A 24909-nucleotide genomic window follows, 5' to 3' on the forward strand; every position below is an offset into this window, starting at 1 on the left:
CTTCAGGCTTGTTTTTACAACACTCTTACCCCTTATACAATTATGTTGAAAAGTGGCCCTTTTTGATTTTTGCCCTGGTTTTGTCTGCCTGCCACTTTTACTTTTCACCTTGCTACCTATTGCTTCTACCCTCATTTTACACCCCTCCGTCCCTACGCTCACACATTTAAGAAACCCTTTCCCTTTAACTCCATCCTCCACTATCCCATTCGACACCCCACCCCCCTTATTCAGTTTAAAACCACCCGTGTAGCAGTGGCAAACCTGCCTGCCAGAATGCTGGTCCCACACCTGTTAAGATGCAATCCGTCCCTTTTGTACAGTTCCCCCTTACTCCAAAACAGATCCCAGTGATCTAAGAATCTAAATCCCTGCCCCGTGCACCAGTTCCTCAGCCACACGTTCAGGTCCCGTATCTCCCTGTTCCTGCTCTCGCCAGCACGAGGAACTGGAGATAACAACCCTGGAGGTCCTGCTTTTCAGCATTTTTCCGAGCTCTCTAAAGTCACGCTACAGAATATTCATCCCCTTCTTTCCGACATAGTTTGTGCCGACATGCACTACCACTGTTCACCTTGCAGTATGTGGGAGGTCAAGGACACCGCTGGTGCCTCTGGCTGCTACAAATGCGAGAAGTGCATCCAGGTAGAGCTCCTGAAGGGCCGTGTTGGGGAACTGGAGAAGCAAGTGGATGACCTCCGGTTCGTCCGAGAAACGGAGTCGTTCACCAGAAATGGATGTTCACCTTCGCCCTTGAGGATTTTCTGCACTCTGTCCGTGACATCCTGGATCCTGGCACCAGGAAGGCAGCACACCATCCTTGCATCCCGTCTGTTGCCGTAGAAACCCCTGTCCGTACCTCTCACAATGGAGACTCCCACTACAATGGCGTTGCCTGCCTTAGGCCTTTTTGGTTTTGGCTCAACAGCCCTATTCGCATCACAAGCCAGTCCGCCGCCCAGTGTAAACACCTCTTCTGTCCCGACAGCTTCTAAGTGGGTGAACCTGTTCACAAGAGGTACAACACCCGGGGACGTTGGCATTCCATGCTTCCCTCCCGTTCTCACTGTCTCCCACCTTCTCTCTTCCAGTACCTTAGGTGTAACAATCGTACTGTAGGACTTGTCGAGGAACGACTCCGTTTCTCGGACGAACCGGAGGTCATCCACTTGCTTCTCCAGTTCCCCAACACGGCCCTTCAGGAGCTCTACCTGGATGCACTTCTCGCATTTGTAGCAGCCAGAGGCACCAGCGGTGTCCTTGACCTCCCACATACTGCAAGCATCGCACTGAATCAGCTTGCCTGACATCTCCTTCTTTCGTCTCTCCCTCTCAAGCGTATTGCGTGGTCTCCTCTCCTAAGACTCTCGAGCCAAAGACTCACACTTCTTTCACAAGGCCGCTCACTCACTGCCGCTCGCTAAGAGCCGTCTTGCTTAAATTGACTGATAAATTGCCTGATTTACCAATTTACAAACCAAATTCCTGTTTTCAACTGTTTTCCCGGCACTGACTCACTTCTCTCCTCCCACTTGGGCTAGAGCCAATCAGTCGTATCTCTTGCTAACCTCCTGCTGCTGTTGCTCCCAAAACTACAGCAGTTCTGAGTAAAGTCTGCCTGTCCTTGGCCTCTACTTTAACTGTTTTCACCCCTCTGACTCACTTCTCTCCTCCCACTTGGGCTAGAGCCAATCAGTCGTATCTCTTGCTAACTCCTGCTGCTGTTGCTCCCAAATCTACAGCAGTTCTGAGTAAAGTCTGCCTGTCCTTGGCCTCTACTTTAACTGTTTTCACCCCTCTGACTCACTTCTCTCCTCCCACTTGGGCTAGAGCCAATCAGTCGTATCTCTTGCTAAGCTCCTGCTGCTGTTGCTCCCAAAGCTACAGCAGTTCTGAGTAAAGTCTGCCTGTCCTTGGCCCCTACTTTAACTGTTTTCACTTCTCTCCTCCCACTTGGGCTAGAGCCAATCAGTCGTATCTCTTGCTAAACTCCTGCTGCTGTTGCTCCCAAATCTACAGCAGTGGGTGTAATGGCATCAATAATATTTGTAATTTTCACATTGAAATTATCGACAAGCTCATTTACTGAGACCCAAGGGAGAGTGGGCGTGGAGGAGAAAGCCTGAATGAATGTTCCACAGGTGTTTTCTGTTATGTACCGTTTTGTGATTACTTTTCTTTGAACATTAGTCTGCACAGAGATAGCACTCTCAAAGAAAACACAGGAATGATCAGAGAGGGCAGCATCAATCACAACAACCTTAGAAATGCTAACACCCTTGGACATGACTAAGTCCAGAGTGTGACCTTTGTTGTTGTGTGGGCTCCGTCACATGCTGATTCAGTCCATAGTTATCAATGACACAATACAGTTCTTTAGTCCCTTTGTCATGGAGTTTGTCAACATGAATGTTAAAATCACCAACAATAACTACACAGTCAAAGTCAATACAGATTGTAGACAGTAGTTCAGAAAATTAGTCAAAAAAGGCTGCACAGTATTTAGGTGGCCTTTGAATATGTGGCTGATAGGTAGACATTTAGGAACATAACTCGGGTAGAAGAGTTCAACTTAACAGCCACATATTCAAAGGAGGCAAAGTTTCCATAAGATATCTGCTTGCATTGGAGGGAATCATTAAACAGAACAGCCACTCCTCCTCCTTTCTTATGCACTCTGGCCTCACTTATAAAACTGAAGTTGGGAGGAGTTGATTCAATAAGAACAGCAGCACTGTTGTTTTGATCTAACCAGGTTTCAGTTAAGAACAAACAATCAAGATCGTGCCTGATAATAAAATCATTGATTAAAAATGTTTTTCCTGCCAAAGACCTGACATTTAATAAAGCTAGGTTTAGTGTGTTAAAATCATTATCTGCTGGCTTTGGCTGATGAGGAATGGGTGCTAAATTCGATAAATTAGCATAATTAGCGATAATTAAATAACAGGGAGGTAGAATGCAAACACTTTTTTGGGTTTTGTGTTTTCATGTTAGAAGCTGCTCACCTTTAAGCCAGGCGGCATCTGGACAGTAAAAGATAGAGAAGGGAAAGGGATAGAGAAAATATGTAAAAGATTAACTTATTGTAGGCAAACTGTCTGTTGAAATAATGGTGTAATCTGCCCATTGAAACTAAGGTCAGTGCTGCTCCACTGGAATATCTAAACAGGCGAATGAAAGCTGATATTTTGCAGATAAAACCTTCACACAGTAATAATTGTCCTACCTCTTCAGCAGTGAGCTGTGTCTTTCTGCAGTGGTACATATCCATTCCCAGGCCAACAGTAGCAAGAAACAAATGATGCATGGAAAGAGCTGCAAGCTCAGATAATTAAATAACAGATGCCTCCTTAAGCACTAACCTCTTTGCTATTGAATAATGGGAGATGATTGATTTAATGGAAATTCCAGAGACTCGAATTACAGTATGAAGCGCATCCTGAAAGTGTGGAAGACATCAGACTGAATTTACGACAGCAAACAAATGAGTCAGAATCCGATACATGTAATGGCAAACACTCCTTTGAGTATAATTGTTAGTGTAACTCTCCCCTGCATTTTGAAAGTGACTGCCTGGATACTCATGCTGAATAAACACCATTATCAATATGATTTAATGCTGAATCATTTCACACATTAAAAGGTCAATTTGCACAGCAGCAACAGAAGTTATCCTTTTCACCATCCTCAATATTTTTGTTATCCTGGTTGCCCTGTCCATAAAAGCCTCCTGTAGATGGTTTTCCATACACGACAAGCATGCCAATGAGAAAACAGAAGAATAAAATATTAAGAGATTCTAGGTCAAACCTCCATGATGTCACTCATGCAGCCTACTATTGTTCCTTCATTAACATTTTTCCACAAAACCAGGATCTTAATCTTTCAGAATGCATGCATAAGGTGTTGGCCCCTGTTACATTTAATTCAGGCTGATTTCATGATGCTTACGTTTAATGCTCATAGCTCAAATTTGTTTCTTTATTGTACCCCTTCAGTTTGGTCATCTAATTTTCCCTGCCATCCATACCATCGCTGATTTGTTCCTTCTAGTCAACCAATATTCTCCACCCACCACCTTGCAACACTTATACCCTTCCTTAAATAAGATGATCAATACTGCACATAATATACAAGATATGGTCTGATCAATTAGCTATATAGCTAAAGTATAACCTCTCTATTTTTAAATACAATTCCACTTGCATAAAACACATTCTGTTAGTTTTCCTCATTACTTATTTTACCAGCATAGTGGTCTTTTGTAAATCATGCAACAAGGCAGCTAGATCCCACATTAGACTCCATTTACCAGCTTTGCCCATGGGGTCAAGGAAAGAGCGTTCACGTCACGGCCCTGTTTCCACCAATCTTTCCACCACCACGCACAAGAAGCACAAGAAGCGACAAGACAGATACCATTGTATGCAGATGCTGAGAAGTGTGTTCAGCTCTGGCTGAACAACTTCTAATCTTGTGTGTGGACTCGATAAGAAGAAGAAGCTTTGCCCATTCACTTACTCAATCTACTTCCCTTTGTAGTCTTCTAATATGCTCTTCATGACTTACTTTCCTATTCACATTTCTTCCTACCTCTCTCAAAAAAGAGATGACCCAATTTTACGTTGAGATTAGGTTGAGCTATTTTGGAATGATGCGGGTGATAAATAACAGACAGTTGGGAGTGGGAATTTGATGGAGAATTAAAATAACAGGTAACCAAAACCTTGGGACATGCTTATGAAGCAAGTAGAGATGATCCCCATAACCATCATGCAATGTGTATTTAGGACTGCATTTGAAACAACATTTACAATATACTAAGAATGCTGGAGATACCAGAAAGTGCCGGAAATAGTGGAAGTTGATTATCGAATGAACAGTGAGGGATGGAAGGCAAAAATGAGGGTACCTTGATTAAGAATCTGAGAAGAAACAGGAAAGGTTGAGAACAGAAGGGCATTAAAAAAGAACTTTGATAGTCGAAGAAAAATTAAGACATATCAGAGGATCTTTTTATTTCCATTATGTTCCTAAGATTTTCAGCATATGATATTCGTAAACATGTTGCCTAATGGAAAGATTATTTTTAAATCAGACAACTTTAAAAAAAATCAGACAATTCTTACTCTGGGTCTTTTGAAGCTATTTGTTGATTGCTGCTGGGTTTCTTCAGAATGTCGTCTCTTCCGTTGTGCATTGTCAGCTACTGAATCTCCGTCACCTGATTCCACAGTTGCATTTAAACCAAGAGGATCAGACTACAAGAGAAACAAAATTAAATGTTAAATGGCAGCAAAATATTAACTGCACCCTTCAATCAAAGTTACAGTGCTGTGTAATGTTGTGCATTGATCTGCAGTACATTGGGCGGCACAGTGGCGCAGCAGTCGAGTTGCTGCCATAAAGCGCTTGCAATGCCGGAGAGCCGGGCTCGATCCCGACTACGGGTGCTGTCTGTACAGAGTTTGTACGTTCTCCCCGTGACTGTGTGGGTTTTCTCTGAGATCTTCGGTTACCTCCCACACTTCAAAGACGCACAGGTATATAGGTTAATTGGCTTGGTGTATGTGTAAATTGTCCCTAGTGTGTGTAGGATAATGTTAATGTGCGGGCATCGCTGGTCGGTGTGGACTCCGTGGGCCAAAGGGCCTATTTCCACGTTGTATCTCTAAACTAAACTAAAACACATATTCTCACCTCCAACTATGATAATCTTGAATTCACTAAAAATATAAAAAAATATTGGCCCTTGATACCATCATCCAAAAGCAATCACTGTTCTGGATCAGCCTGGAATGAAAATATAATTTACTTTTTTCTGGAAAGTTTTGTTACACCAATTCACGTCTACCTCCTCCAAAGTCACCTTCAAGTGTGAAGAGCTCAAGTGCACCCCCATCCCTCCTGACCAGTTCTCATCTTTCCAGAATTCTTTCAAGATTTTTCCAGTCCCTACATCTAATCTCCAGCATTATGAAAATGTATGATCTTATCCCTCTCCAATTCAAGCTTCTTGCATTGTCAATTAGAATTGTCCCACCCTTGGCAACTGTGCCTTCAACTGCTATGTTCCAAAGTTGCAAATTCCCTCCTGAACAATGCTAAATTGAGGCACTCCTAAACTCTTTGTCCAAGCTTTTATTTATCTGCCCAAATAACTCATTCAGTTTGGCTTCAAATTTTGTGAATAAACATCCCTACGATTTAACTTGAGAGATTTCACTATATTAAAAACAATATCAGACATTGACCAAAGAGCTGAAATGCAGGAGATTGCAGATCAGCTGCTTTTGTCAAGAGAAATTTAAGCTAAATGTGGTGTCAAGGTCCCTCAGCCAAGAGGCTCCAGTGGCTGGTGTCAGATGCAGCACAAAGGATGATAGGTGCGCTTGTTAGAAACATGAGACACCGTTCCTCAATCGCACACAATGAAACACTATTGGAGGCCGAGCACAAACAAATCAAAGTTGAACTGAGATGGAAGACTGACAAATAACTAGAACTGGACCACACAGGAAGTGTTTTTCAAAGCAGTCACATAATCTGCATGTTATTTCCCAATGCAGAGGAAAGCAATCACAGGCAGTGAATAAAATACACTAAACTGACAGAATTATAAGCGAATAACCACTTCATTGGAAATAATATCTGGGGCCGTAGAATGTTGGGCGACCAAAAAGACGCTACGACTCTTTGGAGACCTCTCATGACATAGGAGACCTCTCACGACCATACAGGCGACCCCTGGCGACATGTCGTGGGTGACCTCTCACGTCCATACAGCCTATATGGTCATGAGAGGTCTCCTATGGTCGTGAGAGGTCTCCAAAGAGTCGTAGCGTCTTTCTGGTCGCCGCTGTATTTTCAACATGTTGAAAATTTCAGCGACCTCTCACGGGTGCTGGCAGTCGCCTGTAAAGGTCGCGTAAGTGGGACAGGCCCTTAAGTTTATTCCTGACAATCAGGACATACATTATTATAAGGAATAATTATTATCAAAGAAAATAGTTACGAAGAAAACCTAAAAATGTATCCCTGGTTAGTAGTGATAGATAAACTATGAAGTAGTGACAGCATCTGTACTCTGAAAACAATGCCACTGAATTTCAGGTACAGGCAAAAATGTATAATTACTATAATATGGAGCATAGAGCGTAGATTTCCAGACAAAAGAGCTGTGTTCCATTAGTTTAAATTAGACTTAAAGCATGTTTAATCCACTGTAAAGTCTATCCTGGGAACTGAGTTTTATCGCTCAGATGTGGACTGGCCCGCTATTCGTTACCAATGTGGTATTTCATACATTTTCTGTTTAACCTTATCACTCTGAATATGTAACAGAGATTTTCTTTCACATAACAAGTTTCACAATATATATTAGAAAGCATGAGAATAATAATCAATAGCGTCTACAATAAGACCTGCTCTGTGTCAGTCTCATTGTAGATCCATAACTTAACTTTAATACGTGGTATTTATACTGGTAGAGCTGCAGCCTCATAACACCAGAGACCCGGATTCAATCCTGACCTTGTGTGCTGTCTATGTTGAGTTCTCCCTATGACTGCTGGGCCTCCTCTGGGTGCTCCAGTTTCCTCCCACATTTCAAAGGCGTGAAGGTTTGTAGGTTAATTGCCCCCTGTAAATTTCCCCAAGTATGTAAGGAATGGATACAAAAGTGAGATAACATAGAAATAGTATGAATGGGGATTGATGGTCGGTGTGGGCTTGGTGGGCCGAAGGGCCTGCTTCCATGCTGTATCTTTAAACTAAACTAAACTTAAGTGTATGCCATGGCACTATAACACTGAGAAGGCTGCAAAACATTTCCATTTAATTCAGTGCTAAGCTGCCCTATAATCCTTACAATGGAGAAACATCCTCTATTTTTTTCAGCCATTGTAACTGACAATTTGTGGTTTTGGCAATATATTAAATTGATCGAATGCGAGTATTGAACCGAACCTTCCCATAATGAATGGAAATGCGTTTATTTTGATTGCCTTTTTTTTTCTGGCATCTTTCTTATAGCAGAGTGACCAAAACTGAGCATAATACTTTAAGTGTGGCCTCACTCATTTTACCACTGTAACACAACGTTCAAATTTCTATACTCAAATCTTTGACTGTTGAAGGTCAATGTGGCAAAAGCCATTTTCACCACCCTATCGACCAGTGATGCAACTCTGGGAAACTATGTACTTGTGCTCTTAGATTATTTTGCTCTTCAACATTCCCTTGGGCCCTACCCTTCACTGTGATGATCCCATCCTGGTTCACTTTCCAAACTGTAATACCTCACATTTAGCTGAATTAAACTCCATTAGTCATTGCTCAGTTCACTTGCTCAGCTGATCAACCTCCTGCTGTAAGTCTTGATAATTTACTGACAACTATATCACCTACTTTAGTGTCATCTGCAAACTTACTAGTCATGTCTTGAAAGTAAGTAAATTCCTTAGGGTTCAACAGAATTTTTCTCCTCTTTTGTTCTCAACTAAGAGTGTCCCCTGGTGCCCTCCCATCATCCCCTGTTGCCCTTCCATCATCAAAATGCCTTCAGAGGCATTGCCTAAAGAAGGTAACATCTATCATTAAGAATACCCGCCATCCAAAGCCATGTCCTCTTCTCAGTACTGTCGTCAGGCAGGGGGTATAGAATCTTTAGTCCTACTTCACAAGGTGCAGAAACAGCTACTGCATTGCAACTGACCTGCACAACCTTAGTCCTATCCCAGCAACGGAACACTACGGGCCACCTCTTGCACTGCCACAAACTTGTTTTTAATTGTGTTTTGCACTAATGCAGTCTTTTTCTTTTCAGTGTCACATAGAATTTATGTACAATATACATTTGTATGTTGTCTGAGTCTATGTTGCTGCTGCAAACAAGATTTTCATTGTACCTGTACCTCACCGTACTTGTTCATATGACAGCAAACTTGACTGGACTGCTTTGGTGGGACACTTGCATGCTCAAGACATTTCATAAGGCTTTTTCTCTATGTCAACTGGTCTAGAGAAACGACCAGACAGATGCCCCAATCCTCCATGTTGGGGAACTGGTAATGTTTTGTTAAAAAACAAGTCCACCATCACAATGTGCTTCGAGAATAGTGATGGAGCTCATTATCACCAGCCTCCCACACATCCATGATCCAGTCTGCCTACCATCGCAACGGGTTTACAGTAGACGCCATCTCTCTGGTCCTAAAATCATCTCCGCAACATTTAGACAACAAGGACGCCTACATTAGACTCCTATTTATTGACTATAGCTCCACCCTCAACACCATAATCCCACCCACACTCATCTCCAAACTCCTGCACCAAGGATCAACAACTCTAACTGCCACTGGATCCTTAACTTTCTGACCCACTGACCACAATCAGTAAAGATAGATAACACATTTTCCACAATAATTCTCTCAATAGTCCCCCAAGAATGTGTTCTCAATCCTCCACTATACTCTCTATACACATAGTACCCCACTATGCTCCCCATACACTCAAATTCAGCTCTAATTCCATCTACATGTTTGCAGATGACACCACTGTAATGGATCGAATCACGAACAATGACGAGATAGAGTTCAGGAAGCAAATAAAGAATTTAAAACCGTGTCAGGGCAATAACTTTTCCCTCAAGGTAAAAACAAGATGAAGGAGCTAATTATCAACTTCAGGAACTATGGTGGAGTTTATGCCCCAAACAGCATCAATGATGCTAAGATAGAATGGTTGAGAGCTTCAAGTTCCTTGGTGTAATTATCAATGATCTGTCATGGACTATTCATATTTAAGTGACAGCTAAGGACACTCACCAATGCCACTACTTTCTCAGGAGATTGAGGAAATTCCACATGTTTCCGATGACTCTTACAAACTTCTACAGATGCACCATGGAAAGCATGCTGTCAGTTGCATCACAGCTTGGTTTGGGAACAGTTCTGTCCAAAACTACAAGAAATTGCAGAGTTGTGGATGTGGCCCAGTCCATCACACAGACATGTCTTCCCACCACTGACTTCATCTACACTTCACGCTACCTCAAAAAAGCAGACAATATAATCAAAGACCTGTCCTACATTCCTTCTTCTCTCCACTCCCTCCAGGCAGAAGATACAGAAGCTTGAAAGCTCGCACGACCAGACTCAGGAACAGCTTCTTCCCCTCTGTTATTAGGCTTCTGAACAGTCCTTCCATAAGCTAGGGTACTGATTCACCTCGACTCTATTACTGATGTTGGACGCTGTCTCTGGAACTGGTCCGCTGTAATGGTGAGAACTATTTTCTACACTCTGTATCTTTTACTTTGCTTTACCTATTGTACTTGAGTTTGCCTTAATTGCATTGATGTACAGTATTATCTGATTTGACTTGATAGCATGCAAAACACAGCTTTTCACCTTACCACGATACACGTGCCAATAATAAACCTAAACCCTACGTGTGTTTCAAAGACAGAACTGGAAAAATCAACCACTACTGTCTGAAAGAGTTAATGACTGGCAATGGCGAAAGCCAAAATAAAGTCACATGCATGACAACTGAAGTGCTCATCACCTGGCCAAAAAACATTATTTTTTGGTACAAACGGACAATATATGAAACACGAAGGTACACAAAAATGCTGGAGAAACTCAGCGGGTGCAGCAGCATCTATGGAGCGAAGGAAATAGGCGACGTTTCGGGCCGAAACCCTTCTTCAGACTGGTGCACACGAAAGCTAGTTTTGATTGCAACAGAGATTATATTGTGCATGTTAGTGAGGGGTGATGGATGAGATCAGGAAGATTAACAAAAGCCTCAGGAGAAATAATACTGCATTATGAATGAGGATGTTGCTATCCTTTTAAAGATGTAACAGTACCCTGATTCAGGGCCATACTCTGACGATGAACATAATGAAGAAGCAAAGGACAAATTCTCTCATGCTACAGGCCAAGTCTGAGGGAGCAAAATGCCATAACCTAATTGTTGTCATGGGAGATTGGCAAACTAGGTTGATAAGGACAACACAAATAATGGCAGAACAATAGGACAATGTTAGAGTGCCACAAAAAAATGGAAAATAAGACTTACTGATTTCTGCAATATGAAGTAAAGTTTTGTGATGACCAGATTGCTCAACATATTTAAATACTCAATACATTGCCTTCTCCTGATATCTCTGGATAGCCAAACCAGTTTGAAACATTGATTTTCAACAGTAAAGTTTTAATGTTTACTCCTTATTGCCCAGACCCACACCTCACAACCACATTCCAAAAACCAATACATAATCTCCATTTCAGCCCAAACGGCAATTTTTCTACATGCAATCCTCGCTCCACCATTCAAAAGACTTTTCACTTACCACTAAAATCCATCCACATTGTTGAATGTGAAACCAGAACAACATCACCCACATCACAGGATGCAAGTCGAGTCCAATATCACCTCCATAACTGAATGCGACTCTGGATGAATATCGACCACACTCTAGAATGTGAAGCTCGATCAGCATCATCCATATTAAAAGGAATGCATGTACACAACAACATCACCCACGCTTTAGAATCTGAACCAAGACTAAAATGACCTATATCACAGGATCCAAGTCTTAACAGCATCACCCACACCATGAGATGTGAATGTAAAACATTGCTCACATATTAAATGTGAATTTAGACATCATTATTCACATCACAGGCTGTGAATCAAGACCAACTTCACCCTAGTTACAGAATATACGTCTAGACCAAGGGTTCCCAACCTGGGGTAAATTTATCCCCAGGGGGTAAATTTCGCCTACCCAGAGGGTAAATTTGTTGATTCTGGATTTGTACATATTTTTTCTCATTGACTGACTAGGTTTGGTTCTGGTATACTGGTATCTGTTCATCATTAGTTGTTCATAAATAAGTGAAATAACATTGTTATGTGCTATTAAAAGTTGCCAGGGGTAAACGGGATGAAAAAGGTTGGTCTACACCATCATTACCCACATGAAAGAATGAGAACTTGAGCCAAAGTCGCCCTCACTACTGATTATGAGTCTAGACCTGCATTGTCCACATTAAAAATTGAAGGCCCAGACTAATCATCACCTACACAAAGGAGTCTTAGTTTAGAAACTTCTCCACAAAGAAACTGGAGCAACATTAAGAAATGTCCGGTGAGGGCAAGTTGGGCCGAAGGGCCTGTTTCAACACTGTATCACTCTATGACTCGAAATGTACTTGTTGAGCAGTATCATATACATCAGAGAATAAGTCTTCAGCAGTTTTGCTCTCATCAAGAACATGATCACTTCCAATACGGAATGCAATTTTTGAGCAGTTTCAGACACACCCACAAAGAAAATCCAGAGCAGTTTTCCCCACTCAGAGGAACACTAATTTAAAGCAATAAATTGCACAAGAAACATTAGACTAACATTCACTTTAAGGAATGTGTCAAAAACTTCATCCTGTTCAAGATGACAATATTCAGATTCCCATTAGTTTATTGTCATACACATAAGAGTAAAATGAAATTCCTTGTTTGAATAAAGATCTTTACTATGAATAACTGCATAGTAATGATGCATAAAACTATAAATGCACAACTAAACAGCAGAATGGTGCAAAGACTAGTATAATCTGAAGTAGTGCAAATAAAATACTACTGTGCAATAGTGGAATGACCGAATAAGAGTCAGAATACATGGTGGTACCTCCAGGAAGGGGCTGAGTAAGAGGCTATTGTTTCAGGAGTCTGATAGCAGTGGGGAAGGGCTTGTTCCAAATTCTGGATGTTCATGCTTTCAGGCTCCAGTGCCTTCTCCCCAAAGTTTGAAGGTAGAAAAGAGAGCGGCCAGGGGCCTTGATGATATTTCCAGCCTTCATCATGTAGTGCACCGTGAAGATGGACTGGATAGAAATGATGAGTCAGTGATAGATTGGGCTGTGTTCACCACTCTCTGCAGGTTCAGGCAGTCATGAGCAGAGCAAATTCCACACGAAGCTCAGGAATATCACGTCAGAATACTTTCTGTAGCCAATATGGTAGAAGTTTGAGAGAATGCTCATGTTCACAGAATTTTCTCACACTTATGAAAGTAAATATGCTGTCAATCTTTCTTGATCACAGCATCAGTGTAAAGGGCCAGATTAGGTCACCGGTGAAGGTACACAAAAATGCTGGAGAAACTCAGCGGGTGCAGCAGCATCTATGGAGCAAAGGAAATAGGTAACGTTTCGGGCCGAAACCCTTCTACAGAACACCAGATTAGGTCACCGGTGATATGGATGTCTAGAAACATGACGCAGTCAACCATCTCTACAGCAGCTCGGTACATGAGGTACATTAAGTCAATAGCTAACTCTTTCATCTTGCTGATGTTAAGGGCGCGTTGTTGTTCTGACACCATTGCACAAAGTTCCCAATTTCTTTCCTGTACTCCATCGCATCATTTTTGTTGATCCAGCACGAAAACAGTGATATCATTGATGAATTTTGTTTTAGATCGAGCTGCCGCTCGACTTAGCCACACATTCTCTGGGGACTGAGCTTACAACTCTGAGGAACAGCAGTTTTTGAGGGTCAGAGAGGAGGAAATGTTGAGACCAATTGTCAGAAGCCAGTTGCAGAAATGCATTCAAAGACCAAGGTCCAGAAGTTTAGGAATGAGCTAAGTCAGTATTATGGTGTTGAAGATTGAGTTCTAGCAAACGAATGGATGACAGTGGTGTTTATATTACCACAGTGATCCAGAGCTGAATTTAGTTCAAGGGAAATTGACTCCTCCTTGGATCTATTTATCCTATATGCAAATTGCAAGAGGTCTTGATTGACCAGGGGACTGGCACAGATATGGGCCATGACCAGTCGTTCACACTTCTTCATTATGATCGACATTGAGACCAGTTACTTTACTTTCATTGGGTTTTGAAATTATGAGTTATCTTGAAGCAGATAGGGACAGAAAACTGTTGAAGTGAGAGATTAATGGTATTTACAAAGAACTGTGGCCAGTTGATTGCTACACGATTTCACAATTCATCCAGGTACTCTATCCGGGCCAGCTGCTTTCCAAGTGTTTTCCCTCATGAAAGAAGATCTGCCACCAAGATGTATGAGACAGAGTTAGTGGGGAATGGAGGACATACCTTGATGAAACTTCATTTGCCTTTTCAAAACAAGCTTAAAAGGCATTGAGCTCATCCAGAGATTACAGTGCCTCCATAATGTTTGGGACAAAGACCCATCATTTATTTATTTGCCTCTGCACTCCACAATTTGAGATTTGTAATAGGGAAAATCACGTGGTTAAAGAGCGCATTGTCACATTTTAATAAAGGCCATTTTTATACATTTTGGTTTCACCATCTAGAAATTACAGCAGTGCTTATACATAGTCCCCCCATTTCAGGGAACCATAATGTTTGGGACACAGCAATATCATGTAAATGAAAGTAGGCATGTTTAGTATTTTGTTGCATATCCTTTGCACGCAATGACTGCTTGAAGTCTGTGATTCACGCACATCACCCGTTGCTGGGTGTCTTCTCTGGTGATGCTCTGCCAGGCCTGTATTGCAGCCATCTTTAGCTTATGCTTGTTTTGGGGGCTAGTCCCCTTCAATTTTCTCTTCAGCATATAAAAGGCATGCTCAATTGATTCAGATCGGGTGATTGACTTGGCCATTCAAGAATTGACGATTTGTTAGCTTTGAAAAACTCCTTTGTTGCTTTAGCAGTATGTTTGGGATCATTGGCTTGCTGTAGAATGAACCGCCGGCCAATGAGTTTTGAGGCATTTGTTTAAACTTGAGCAGATAGGATGTGTCTATACACTTCAGAATTCATTATGCTACTACCATCAGCAGTTGTATCATCAATAAAAATAAGTGAGCCAGTACCTTCAGCAGCCATACATGCCCAAGCCATAACACCCCCACCACCATGTTTCACAGGTGAGGTGGTGTGCTTTGGATCTTGGGCACTTCCTTCTCTCCTCCATACTTTGCTCTTGCCATCACTCTGATATGTTAATCTTTGTCTCATCTGTCCACAAGACCTTTTTCCAGAACTGTTGTTGCTCTTTTAAGTACTTCTTGGCAAACTGTAACCTGGCCATCCTATTTTTGCGGCTAACCAGTGATTTGCATCTTGCAGTGTAGCCTCTGTATTTCTGTTGTCTTCTGCGGACAGTGGTCATTGACAAATCCACACGACTCCTGAAGAGTGTATCTGATCTGTCAGACAGGTGTTTGGGGATTTTTCTTTATTATAGAGTTCTTCTGTCATCAGCTGTGGAGGTCTTCCTTGGCCTGCCAGTCCCTTTGCGATTAATAAGCTCACCAGTGCTCTTTCTTCTTAATGGTGTTCCAATTAGTTGATTTTGATAAGCCTAAGGTTTGGCTGATGTCTCTAACAGTTTTATTCTTGCTTCTCAGTCTCATAATGGCTTCTTTGACTTTCATTGGCACAACTTTGGTCCTCATGTTGATAAACAGCAATAAAATGTTCCAAAGAACATGGAAAAACTGGAGGAAGGACTAGGTGCTGAGAGCTCTCTTATACCTGCATTAAGGAGGCAATTACAAACACCTATGAAGCCATGTGTCCCAAACATTATGGTGCCCTGCTGTAATTTCTACATAGTGAAACCAAAATGTGTAAAAATAGCCTTTATTAAAATCTGACAATGTGCACTTTAACCATGTGTGATTTTTTCCTATTACAAATCTCAAATTGTGGAGTAGAGGCAAATAAATAAATGATGGGTCTTTGGCCCAAACATTATGGAGGGCACTTTATATTGACAGAAATCAGCCCCGATTTCAGCTTGTAGCTTATGATGGTATTTAGGCCTGCCACATTCGCCTGCCATCTGCTTGACTGGAAGCAGCCTCTGGCTTGTTCTGTAATTCTCCCTTGGCATCCCGGATAAGCTTACAACGATCATACTTGGTCTGTGTACAGTATGAGGTCATCCTTCTTGAAAACCATGGATCTGGATTTCAGCAGTGAATTTCTCTATTCATCCAAGTTTCTCAATTAAAAAAATTCCTGTGTCTTAAACAGTACTATGCCGAAGAGTTTGACCACATATAGCTTACCCAACTCTGCTAAATCAGCTTCATCTGCAAGGCAAGGTGAGTTTTGCCCCCATGTAACTCAGCAATTACAGATGAGCTTTGTGAGTGAAGAATTCACAAGAATGTAAGAACCGTGGCTCAAACTTGCTTTGGCTGATCGGATTATCAGCATCAACTCCATTCAGAGTAACCAATCATCCAAAACTACCTATGACTCTTCCGAACTCAGCATCCACAGCTCTGATGTTGTAAACCGAAAGTTTTGCAACTCTCTTAGATTACATTCTTTTCCCTCTCCACTCAGGGAGACATCATCTCATCTTCCTTGTTAAATCCTCTCAGAATCATGTTTCAATAAAATCTCTTCTCGTCCCTTTAAGTCTACAGAATATAAGTTCCATCCTGAATAAATTCCAGGTATCAATCTAGTCAATTCTCCATTGTCACCAGGGGAAGTAGACTACTTCTGCACAGAGTATTGTAAAGCCCTGTAAAGTTAGAACAAGATTTCCTTGCTCTTGTACTCCACTCACTTAATGATACATCCAACATTCCATTTGCTTCCTGTTTACTTGCTGCACCTGGATGATGTTTCCTGTCTGGAGATATCCCAATCTTTCAGAACACCAGCATTCACTGATCTCATAACCGCCTAATATTCTGCTTTGCCATTCTCCATATGAAAGCGGACATAATTACACTTTCCCATCTTTTTGGCGTGTGGAATTTATTGCAGTAACTTTTTAAGATCTGATTTATTCAAGGTTAAAGGAGGTGTGCCAATTACAGCCTGTTAAGTTTGGTTACAGGTATAACATTCACCTATCTGTACTAGCTTACATAATGCAATCCCAACTAGCTGCTTACATTGAAACAAGTTTTAAAACAAGTATATGAGGCAAAACAGAAAATGTTTCCCATGTAGATGCAGTACATCAATTAATGTATGTGAAAAAATCTCTTAAGGATTCTGAAATGCATTTCTTAATCAGAATAGATTTCAGGTTGAATGAAGGCACATCTAACTGCCCCTATTGACCTTATTTCCATTTCTGTTCCTAACTGCTATATAACCAACGAGGAACCAGAGGGTTTTCACTGTTGTAATGTAGGAAATGTTGCAGACAATTTGTACACATGCTTCCACAAACAGCAATAACCAAAGAATCTGTTTCTGTGCTAATGAGAGGGTGATGTTAGCCAGAGTATTTAAAATAAATGCCTTAGATGTCTTCAAAATGGCAATATGGGTTTGTTTATATCAACCGTAAAGGGCAGATGCAGATTTGGTTTAATTTAGTAGGAATTTCAGGTGCAACTGTAAAATCTAATTGGGTACAGTAAAAATACAGGGGATGCATCAAACAAAATTGAGAAATGGTTAAGAAAACTGAAAGGAAAATAAAATTTTATATATATAAATATTAATATTTGGCTTAAAAATTCATGGCTCTTATTAATGAGCAAAAACCTTCGACATTTCTGGGAGAGGGAGGATAACAATAATTTAAATGGCATAATTGTTAAAAGGATATAAGCTTGCAATGATAAAGCTTGAGGTGCAGCAAATTCAATAAGTAATTAATGAGCAAAAAAAATCAAGTTCATTGATGCAATGGAGAGGCCAAGGACATTGCCACGAGGGAAAAGTTGCACAAACCGAATAAGTTGTGGATATTCAAAGTTAACTCTTCACTTGCTTCTTGCCTGAAGTTGCAATACTATTTACCAACAAGTATGGAAAAAGCCATTAACCTTGCCGATATTTTATCTGCAAATGTCGGTCCGTTAGTTTTAAATCCTCTCGGTTGTACTTTGGGTAGTATGTCTGGAGGTGATATTATCACAATGGGGCTGATGTTGGCTTTCAGTGGTTCAGCATCACCACCTGCAGGACAAAGCTAGAATGACCGTTCTCAATACTTCATTTCCATCCAAATTGCATTAAGCAGTCCCAGCAGATGACTCCATTATACATTTAGATACATCATGTTATAGGAAATAAATAATACAAGTGGAACTTACAGTATCTGTGTATTGGAGTTCCCAAATAAAGCAGCTTTATTAAAATGTTTTTCTTTTGTGGGGAATGTTGAGTAAGATGCAATCACCAATACAGGATTTCACAAGGAAGGTACAACCTTTAATGAATGTTATAGATAAGACGCAGTATTTATAAAAGGTGTTACATAATTGTTTATTTCACCCCTGAAACACATTTTGTCCAAGTGATGGGAGAATGTGCACTGTACGTGAAAGTTTCCCCAAAAGTGATAAAGTAGCAATGATTATGAAATGACAATACATTTGCATGCAGAAGATAATGCAGAATTATTTGGAGATGATGTTCCTATTATGAAGCTATTCTTCCAAGGTGGAATGCTAACTCACTGATTAGTAAAACACGTTAGATTCTGTCTCTCAAATTTAGAAGCAAAGTATAAAGCAGGAAAAGTTGTGATGAACCTGCACAAAAAAAGCAGTAGTTAACCTATAGCTGGAATATTGTGTACAATTCTGGTCACCTAACTCTCCACAATATACAGAAAAGATATACAAGAATGATTCCAGAGATATGAATACAGCCTTATGGTTACACCAGAGAAGCTGGGGTAATTCGCCATGCACCAAATGAGGGGAGATTTGCTGGAAGCATTGAACATCGTGCCAGATTTTGACATGGAAAACTGAGGCAAGCTGGTTCCAGCAGTGGATGGTTTGAGGGATAAAGGCCAAATTTTAAATTGAGGCAAAACGATACATGGAAAATGTGATGAAAAACTTATGCAGATATTAGTTTTGGTGGGGAATTCACTGATTAGAGCTGGGGGAAAAGAATTTATCAGTACCTTCAAAGGGTAGCGCTGAAAATTCAATCGGTTGATCAGCCTCCTGTACCATTACAAATCTATGATTATACACAATCACAACATTAGTGAACATAGGGCAGATGGTATTATGCAAGTCACCTAAATAAACTGTTTCAATGAAACGGTAGACTGCAGATAGTAAGCTTCACTATGCTACTGACAAAGAGATATCTTGTGCAGCAAAGGTACTTGATGGGCTGTGTGCTAAGTGGTTTCCTCCAAACATTATTTGCTTCTTTATATTGTTTACTACATAGTCATCAACCCTACATACAAGACAGTAAGTACTCATCTACAGCTGGACTATATGACAATGATTTTATGCAAGAACATCTTTAAAACAGTGTACTAGCTGTTCTATAAGTGAATGCATTCCTAGTGGGATAGGTAGGGTAAGAAATGCAAGAGCCTCCTACATCAAATAAGAGATGGAAAATTGAGATGAGAGAATCATGCCAAATAGGATAATTGGAGTCTTAATAAGATTCTTGAGTGGGACACATTAAAGGAGACTTCTAGCCATGAAGAACTAACAATCAATATGTCCCTGTCGACTTAGAAATAATAAATATCAAGAGGTGGGGTCAGTTAGAGATAAAAATTGATACACGTGGAGATAGTATGGCAAAAGTATCTAATGTATACTTTACTTGGTCTTTATCAAGGACATGCAGCTGAAGTCATTGTAAAAGAGAATACCAGTGTTGAAATACTGAACATGCTGAAAATTGATGAAACAAAATCACCAGATAGCTTAACTATATTGATCGTAGATAAATCACCAGATCCAATGGGATATATTGCAGATTATCGAGGGAACCAAGATCCTGAAAAGTCAAAGAAATGCCACAAACCCAAAAACTATACGCCAGTCAATTTGACATCGGAGACAGTTGTTTTCAGCTTTCAAGTACACAGTGACGTAAGCATCTACGGGCATTAGTAATAGAACTACTCCTTCTCCAGAGATGTTTTAATGCCTTTTTACTCAGTGATACAGGGCACATTTCAACATCAACAAATGATACAAAGTTTATAAGTTTGCGATTACAAGGGATATTCCAAAATAAATAATAAATAGAATAATTAGTGCTGAGAGGTGCTATTCAGACCATCAAACTCAGACAGACCATGCAAGGAAAGACCAGACTTTCATACTCCCTGCCTCCTTACTCAAAATAATGCATTTTATTTTCCCCTTCTTGTATCTATCCAATCATTTGAACATAATGACGGATTTGTTTCCACCAGAAAGGGTAGATATTTTGCATTTCTTTGCATTGACCTTCATCTGCTAAGTGTCTGGTAGATCTTTTCTCATACTGTCTGTGGGTTAGATGGACCACATAGCCCCTTTAAGCACTGTAATAATCCTATTCATTGTTTATTTTGACATATTCAGAGACTATGAATGGCACCATATAATGCGTGTTTTGTTTGTTTCTAACTTTACAGAATCCATATTAATCCACTCCCCCTGGCCTAACACTTCTTCCAATGGTCTTTTCATTTTTGCGCTGCAGGGCCATCAACCATTTTGTCCTGGTGCTCTGGACCATCTAAGCCACTTTTCATTTCCACTTCTTGGCCCATCTTCAAAGCCTCCTTGTAAAATAACAGAGAAATCACAGCACAGGTCATGTGTCTCATCCAGTCTACGTCCACATGAGCAGTATCCTACTCCATTTACATAATCATTAACTCCTGCAGCACATTCCATAGAATAACATTTTTTGTTTAGACTTAAAATCTCTTGCATCCCTGGTCCCTCATTCTTAAACCCTACTTCCTTTCTCATTTTCATCCATTAACTCAAAACCCAAGAGATCTAAAGTTAGAGGTAAAAGAATTAGCGGTGTTTTACATTAAAGGTCGATTAATGCATGTATTATTCGCCATAATGGCTTGGCATTTAAAATAACTGTCAAATGCTTCTAGTCATTTTCTAACCATATCATTTAGTTCCATTCAGTGTCCCTTTGACTGCTGACGTGTATGTCAAAGCATTATTCACTACCTACTATTTGTGTGCTTCAATTATAGCCCACTGGACACCAAGAATGGCTCCCTGTGGGTGGCTCAGAAGTCAGGAGCCATTCTAACTATTTGGGCATTATGGTGGTGCCTAGTGGTATTTCAACTGCTTATCAATCAAAGAGAATCAATTTAATTAAGCCCTTTTCCCTAGCGGAGCCACGTAGAAATGGTGCAAAGGAAAAATATCTGTCATGCATTGTCACTAATGCAGTTACATTTTTTCCAACTGCCCACCCTCTTCAATCTTTGATTTGTACACGGTTCCACTATCAACTTGTGGAGAAACTTTCATAACTCTAAACTAAACAGTGTAACATGCCTTCACTATTTGTGCTCATCAACCCAAATATCTGTTCTCAGAGCAGGCTCATGAGGTTTGAGATATCGTCAGTGCAAAATTTTTTTTTTTAATGAAGTGATAGTGACACTTCCTCTGCAGTGACAATAAGTCTGAAAAAGGGTGTGGGGGACCTTGGGGCTCCCATGCAACAGAAAGGGAGAAAAAGCACAGAGAACGATATTATAGCATTATGATATTTGTACTAGTTTAGGAACGTCATTTTTGCGGTTTAGGATTACACAGTATTGACTTAACAGTTCTTTGAGAGCAATTAATTCTAAGTTAAACGATTTCAATGTTTATCGTGATCTTCTCACCATCTTCACTCTATTCTTCAAATAGAACTATAAAAGGCACACACAAATCTACTAGATATGCCGGTATTTTAAAACATTACAGCACAAGAACAGGCCCTTCGGGCCACAATGTCTGTGCCGAACATTATGCCAAGACAAACTCTTATATTCTCCCTAATTCTTTAAAGAATTAATTGATGTAGGTCTCATTTTATATATTAATTAACTTTAAAAGTCAGCCATGAGAAATGTTAATAAATAATTTAATGGCATCCCACCTGAACAAAAACACCATTCAACAGATAAAGTAAACAGCCAAAAACCAGTGAGTAGATGGAGACTAAACCACTGGGCTAGTAAAGGTTTCACTCTCCATTCAGTGCGCACATATTGCAGAGTACAAAGTCACAAGTATTACAGTAATATTTCAGTTTGTCAATTATACAATCAAGCCCAGGTGGTAGAAAATCCTAAAATAATTAGCAGTCAAGCTTATGCAACAAGAAGACTGGTAATAACTCAGCATCCACCGATGAGGCTGACGCAGTTTCTCCTCTTCTTGTGCTTTCTCTGACTTTGTTGAACTGTTTAAGACCCACTGCTAAATACTCTGATGTTTTCTACTGAAAGAGCCAGATTAAGTTTATCACTGAAGAGCCATCTACATTTAATATACATTATAATCATGAGAAACAAAATATTGCATGTACTAGGAAACTGAAATAAAGACAGAAATTGCTGGAAACATTCAGCAAATCAGGAAGTATCTATGGAAAAAGAAACAGGGTTAACATTTCAGGTAGCAGATCCTTCATCAGAACTGGGAATGAGAAAATGTGTTGATTTTAAGTGGCAAAGTGGGTGAGGGAAAATAGAACAGGACAAAGGAGGTATTTATGATCAGGCAACGCCAGGATTGCTGTTTGGATAATCTGTATTTGGAGCCATCCAGTTTGACAGGTTGATGAGGACATTAAAAGAACATGAAGGAAAAGGAATACAAAGGCGAGACAGATTGACAACACAAAGAACATTAACATTGTAAAATGCAAAGCTGCATTAAATATCCAGGTCAGGTGGTGCTAATAGAGAAAGAAAACCTGAGCCGCTATCATGAAACGATGAGCAACAGCAGAATTGCCAGTTCTGATACAAACAGAAAAGGCGAGTTATCTGAAGATGTAAAATTCAATATCAAGTCAGGAAGACTCCAAGGTATCTAGATGGATGTTGAACTGTTGTTCCTCAAGCCATTGAAATAATGTGCATTATTATAATAATGTAGGAGGCCATAGGCAGATAGTAGGAATGTGACAGTGGCAAGTGACAAGCTCAGAAATCGTTCCTGCAGTCTGAATGCTGGGTGCCACTTTGCAGACACCAATTCTCATTTGGTTTCTTCACTATAGGGGTGGCCACATCATGAGCACCAAATGAAAAATATTATATTGGAAGAAATGCACATCTTTAGCATAATTTTACAATTATTTTACACCTCCATCCCTCACCAAGATGGTCTGAGAATCCTCTGCTTTTGCAGATGAACAGCTTCTCCGTTGGCTGTCACCCTCTCTCACTATCCCTCCTATAAAGGATTACACTGCACTTTTCCAGTTCCTGTCTCTGCTCGATGTTAAGTCTTTCCACACAAATGCCTCTGAGAAACCGCTGTTCTTGCTGAGCCACTTTCCATTTACTAAGACTTTGACCTCTACTATCACCCTCTCTCCTCCTGGACAGAGCAGGGATAGAGCTCACCAGCCCTGGTATTGATCAGATTATCCTTTACAAGGATTTCCGCTACATTAATTAGATCTCCCCAGCAGACTATGGTGGGTATTCAAGAAAAAATGCTGAAATATATCACCTATTCAGCACCTCCACACAGAGCCCAAGCACAATTAATCATTTAGAAATCTGCCTTTTCTTTACCAAGTAACCACAATGGCAAGATGGTGGTCAAACAGTCTATATACTGATGAGACTTCTCCATCTCAGTTGATTCTATTGTTTTCTTCACAATCCTAGATAGGTTCAGCCGTCCCATCTAAAGCAATCTGTTCTGTCTGCATGTCAGTTTGTTTTACTAAACTTAATCTTGGAATCCAAATAATTTCTGTAACATTTAACTGATAAGAAATTCTAACACAGCATCAGAATGGTTAACCATTTCCTTCATTTTGTACCTGGCTCTGACAGGGAAATAAATAGTATTTTTTAATGGCGCAGACAATTATTTCAATATATTTTCAAACTGGAGCATTCACAATTCACAGAAGTCATTTGCCAATGAAAGCAGCACCAAAGTAATGAAATGTTAAGTCATCCTGCAATAGCTCCAAGGTGTTAAATCATAATGGCCTAACATCCAGATTATGAACTGAGCCATGAGGGAAAACTAATAATGTAGTTAAATTAGAAAAAAAGACGTTGACTTTATTATTCATGGTATTTCGTTGTGGTGCAACCATTCCCATCTACTAGTTTACAAGGAAATGTGGCCTTGGGAAATGCACATTATTTCAACAGCAAAGCAAATTAACCAGTCCAAATTTATCAACAAGGACAGTAATCAGAGTCTCAGGTTTCCCCATATGTCGCAATTCTATTTTGATATCACTACAATAAAGTACCTCAACGCAGATGGGGATAAACACCCCATTGTACACAAAGATTTCCTTGTTAAAGATACAGAACACAATACAGAGCAACTTTGACACAAACTGAAGGTACAGTTATCATGCTTTATTGGCCATATCAAAACAAATCAACCTACAAAACCTTCTTAAACCTAATCAAATTAAGTCAGTATGAGGCTGCATCAGTCATGTGGGTGTCTTTGATGCAGAACAACTCTCCTCCATTCTTTCCTTTATCTACCTTTGTCCAGTCAGTCTTAAAATAAATTGTTCTTGGTCTTCTTCTCATCAGTCCACGGCACACTCTAGGATGGTATTCGTAAGGCTTCTGAGGCTTTCTTCTCCACATCCAACCACTGCAGCTTTCTGATTTTGTGCAAGAACCGATTTGATCTATTCTGGATTTATGCTTTGCTTTTCCATTGCTAAGGTACACATGAGTCTTCTGAAGTATTTAGTTTAGTTTAGATACAGCATGGAAACAGGCCCTTCAGCCCACCGAGTCCGCTCCAACAAGTGTTCACCCGCACATTAGTTCTATCCTACACACTAGGGATAACTTACAGAAGCTAATTAACTTACAAACCTTTACATCTTCTGAATCTGGGAGGAAACCGGAGCACCCAGAGAAAACCCTACGGGTCACAGGGAG

General features: G+C 40.3%; 1 protein-coding gene across 10 annotated transcripts in view; it reads right to left on the reverse strand.

Annotated features, from left to right (window-relative positions):
* pcif1 (phosphorylated CTD interacting factor 1) overlaps positions 1–24909 on the reverse strand; it is a 106106-nt gene that overhangs the window by 58135 nt on the left and 23062 nt on the right. For all 10 annotated transcript variants that reach the window (XR_004415479.1, XR_004415480.1, XM_033041964.1 and 7 more), the window contains one exon: positions 5133–5264. Coding sequence is in view for 8 of the 10 variants with exons in the window: in XM_033041964.1 (XP_032897855.1) it covers positions 5133–5264 (132 nt within the window). In the remaining 2 variants the exon portion in view is untranslated. The remainder of the gene's footprint in view (positions 1–5132; positions 5265–24909) is intronic.

Source organism: Amblyraja radiata, chromosome 23, assembly GCF_010909765.2.
Source record: "Amblyraja radiata isolate CabotCenter1 chromosome 23, sAmbRad1.1.pri, whole genome shotgun sequence".
In the NCBI taxonomy this organism is placed as follows: domain Eukaryota; kingdom Metazoa; phylum Chordata; class Chondrichthyes; order Rajiformes; family Rajidae; genus Amblyraja; species Amblyraja radiata.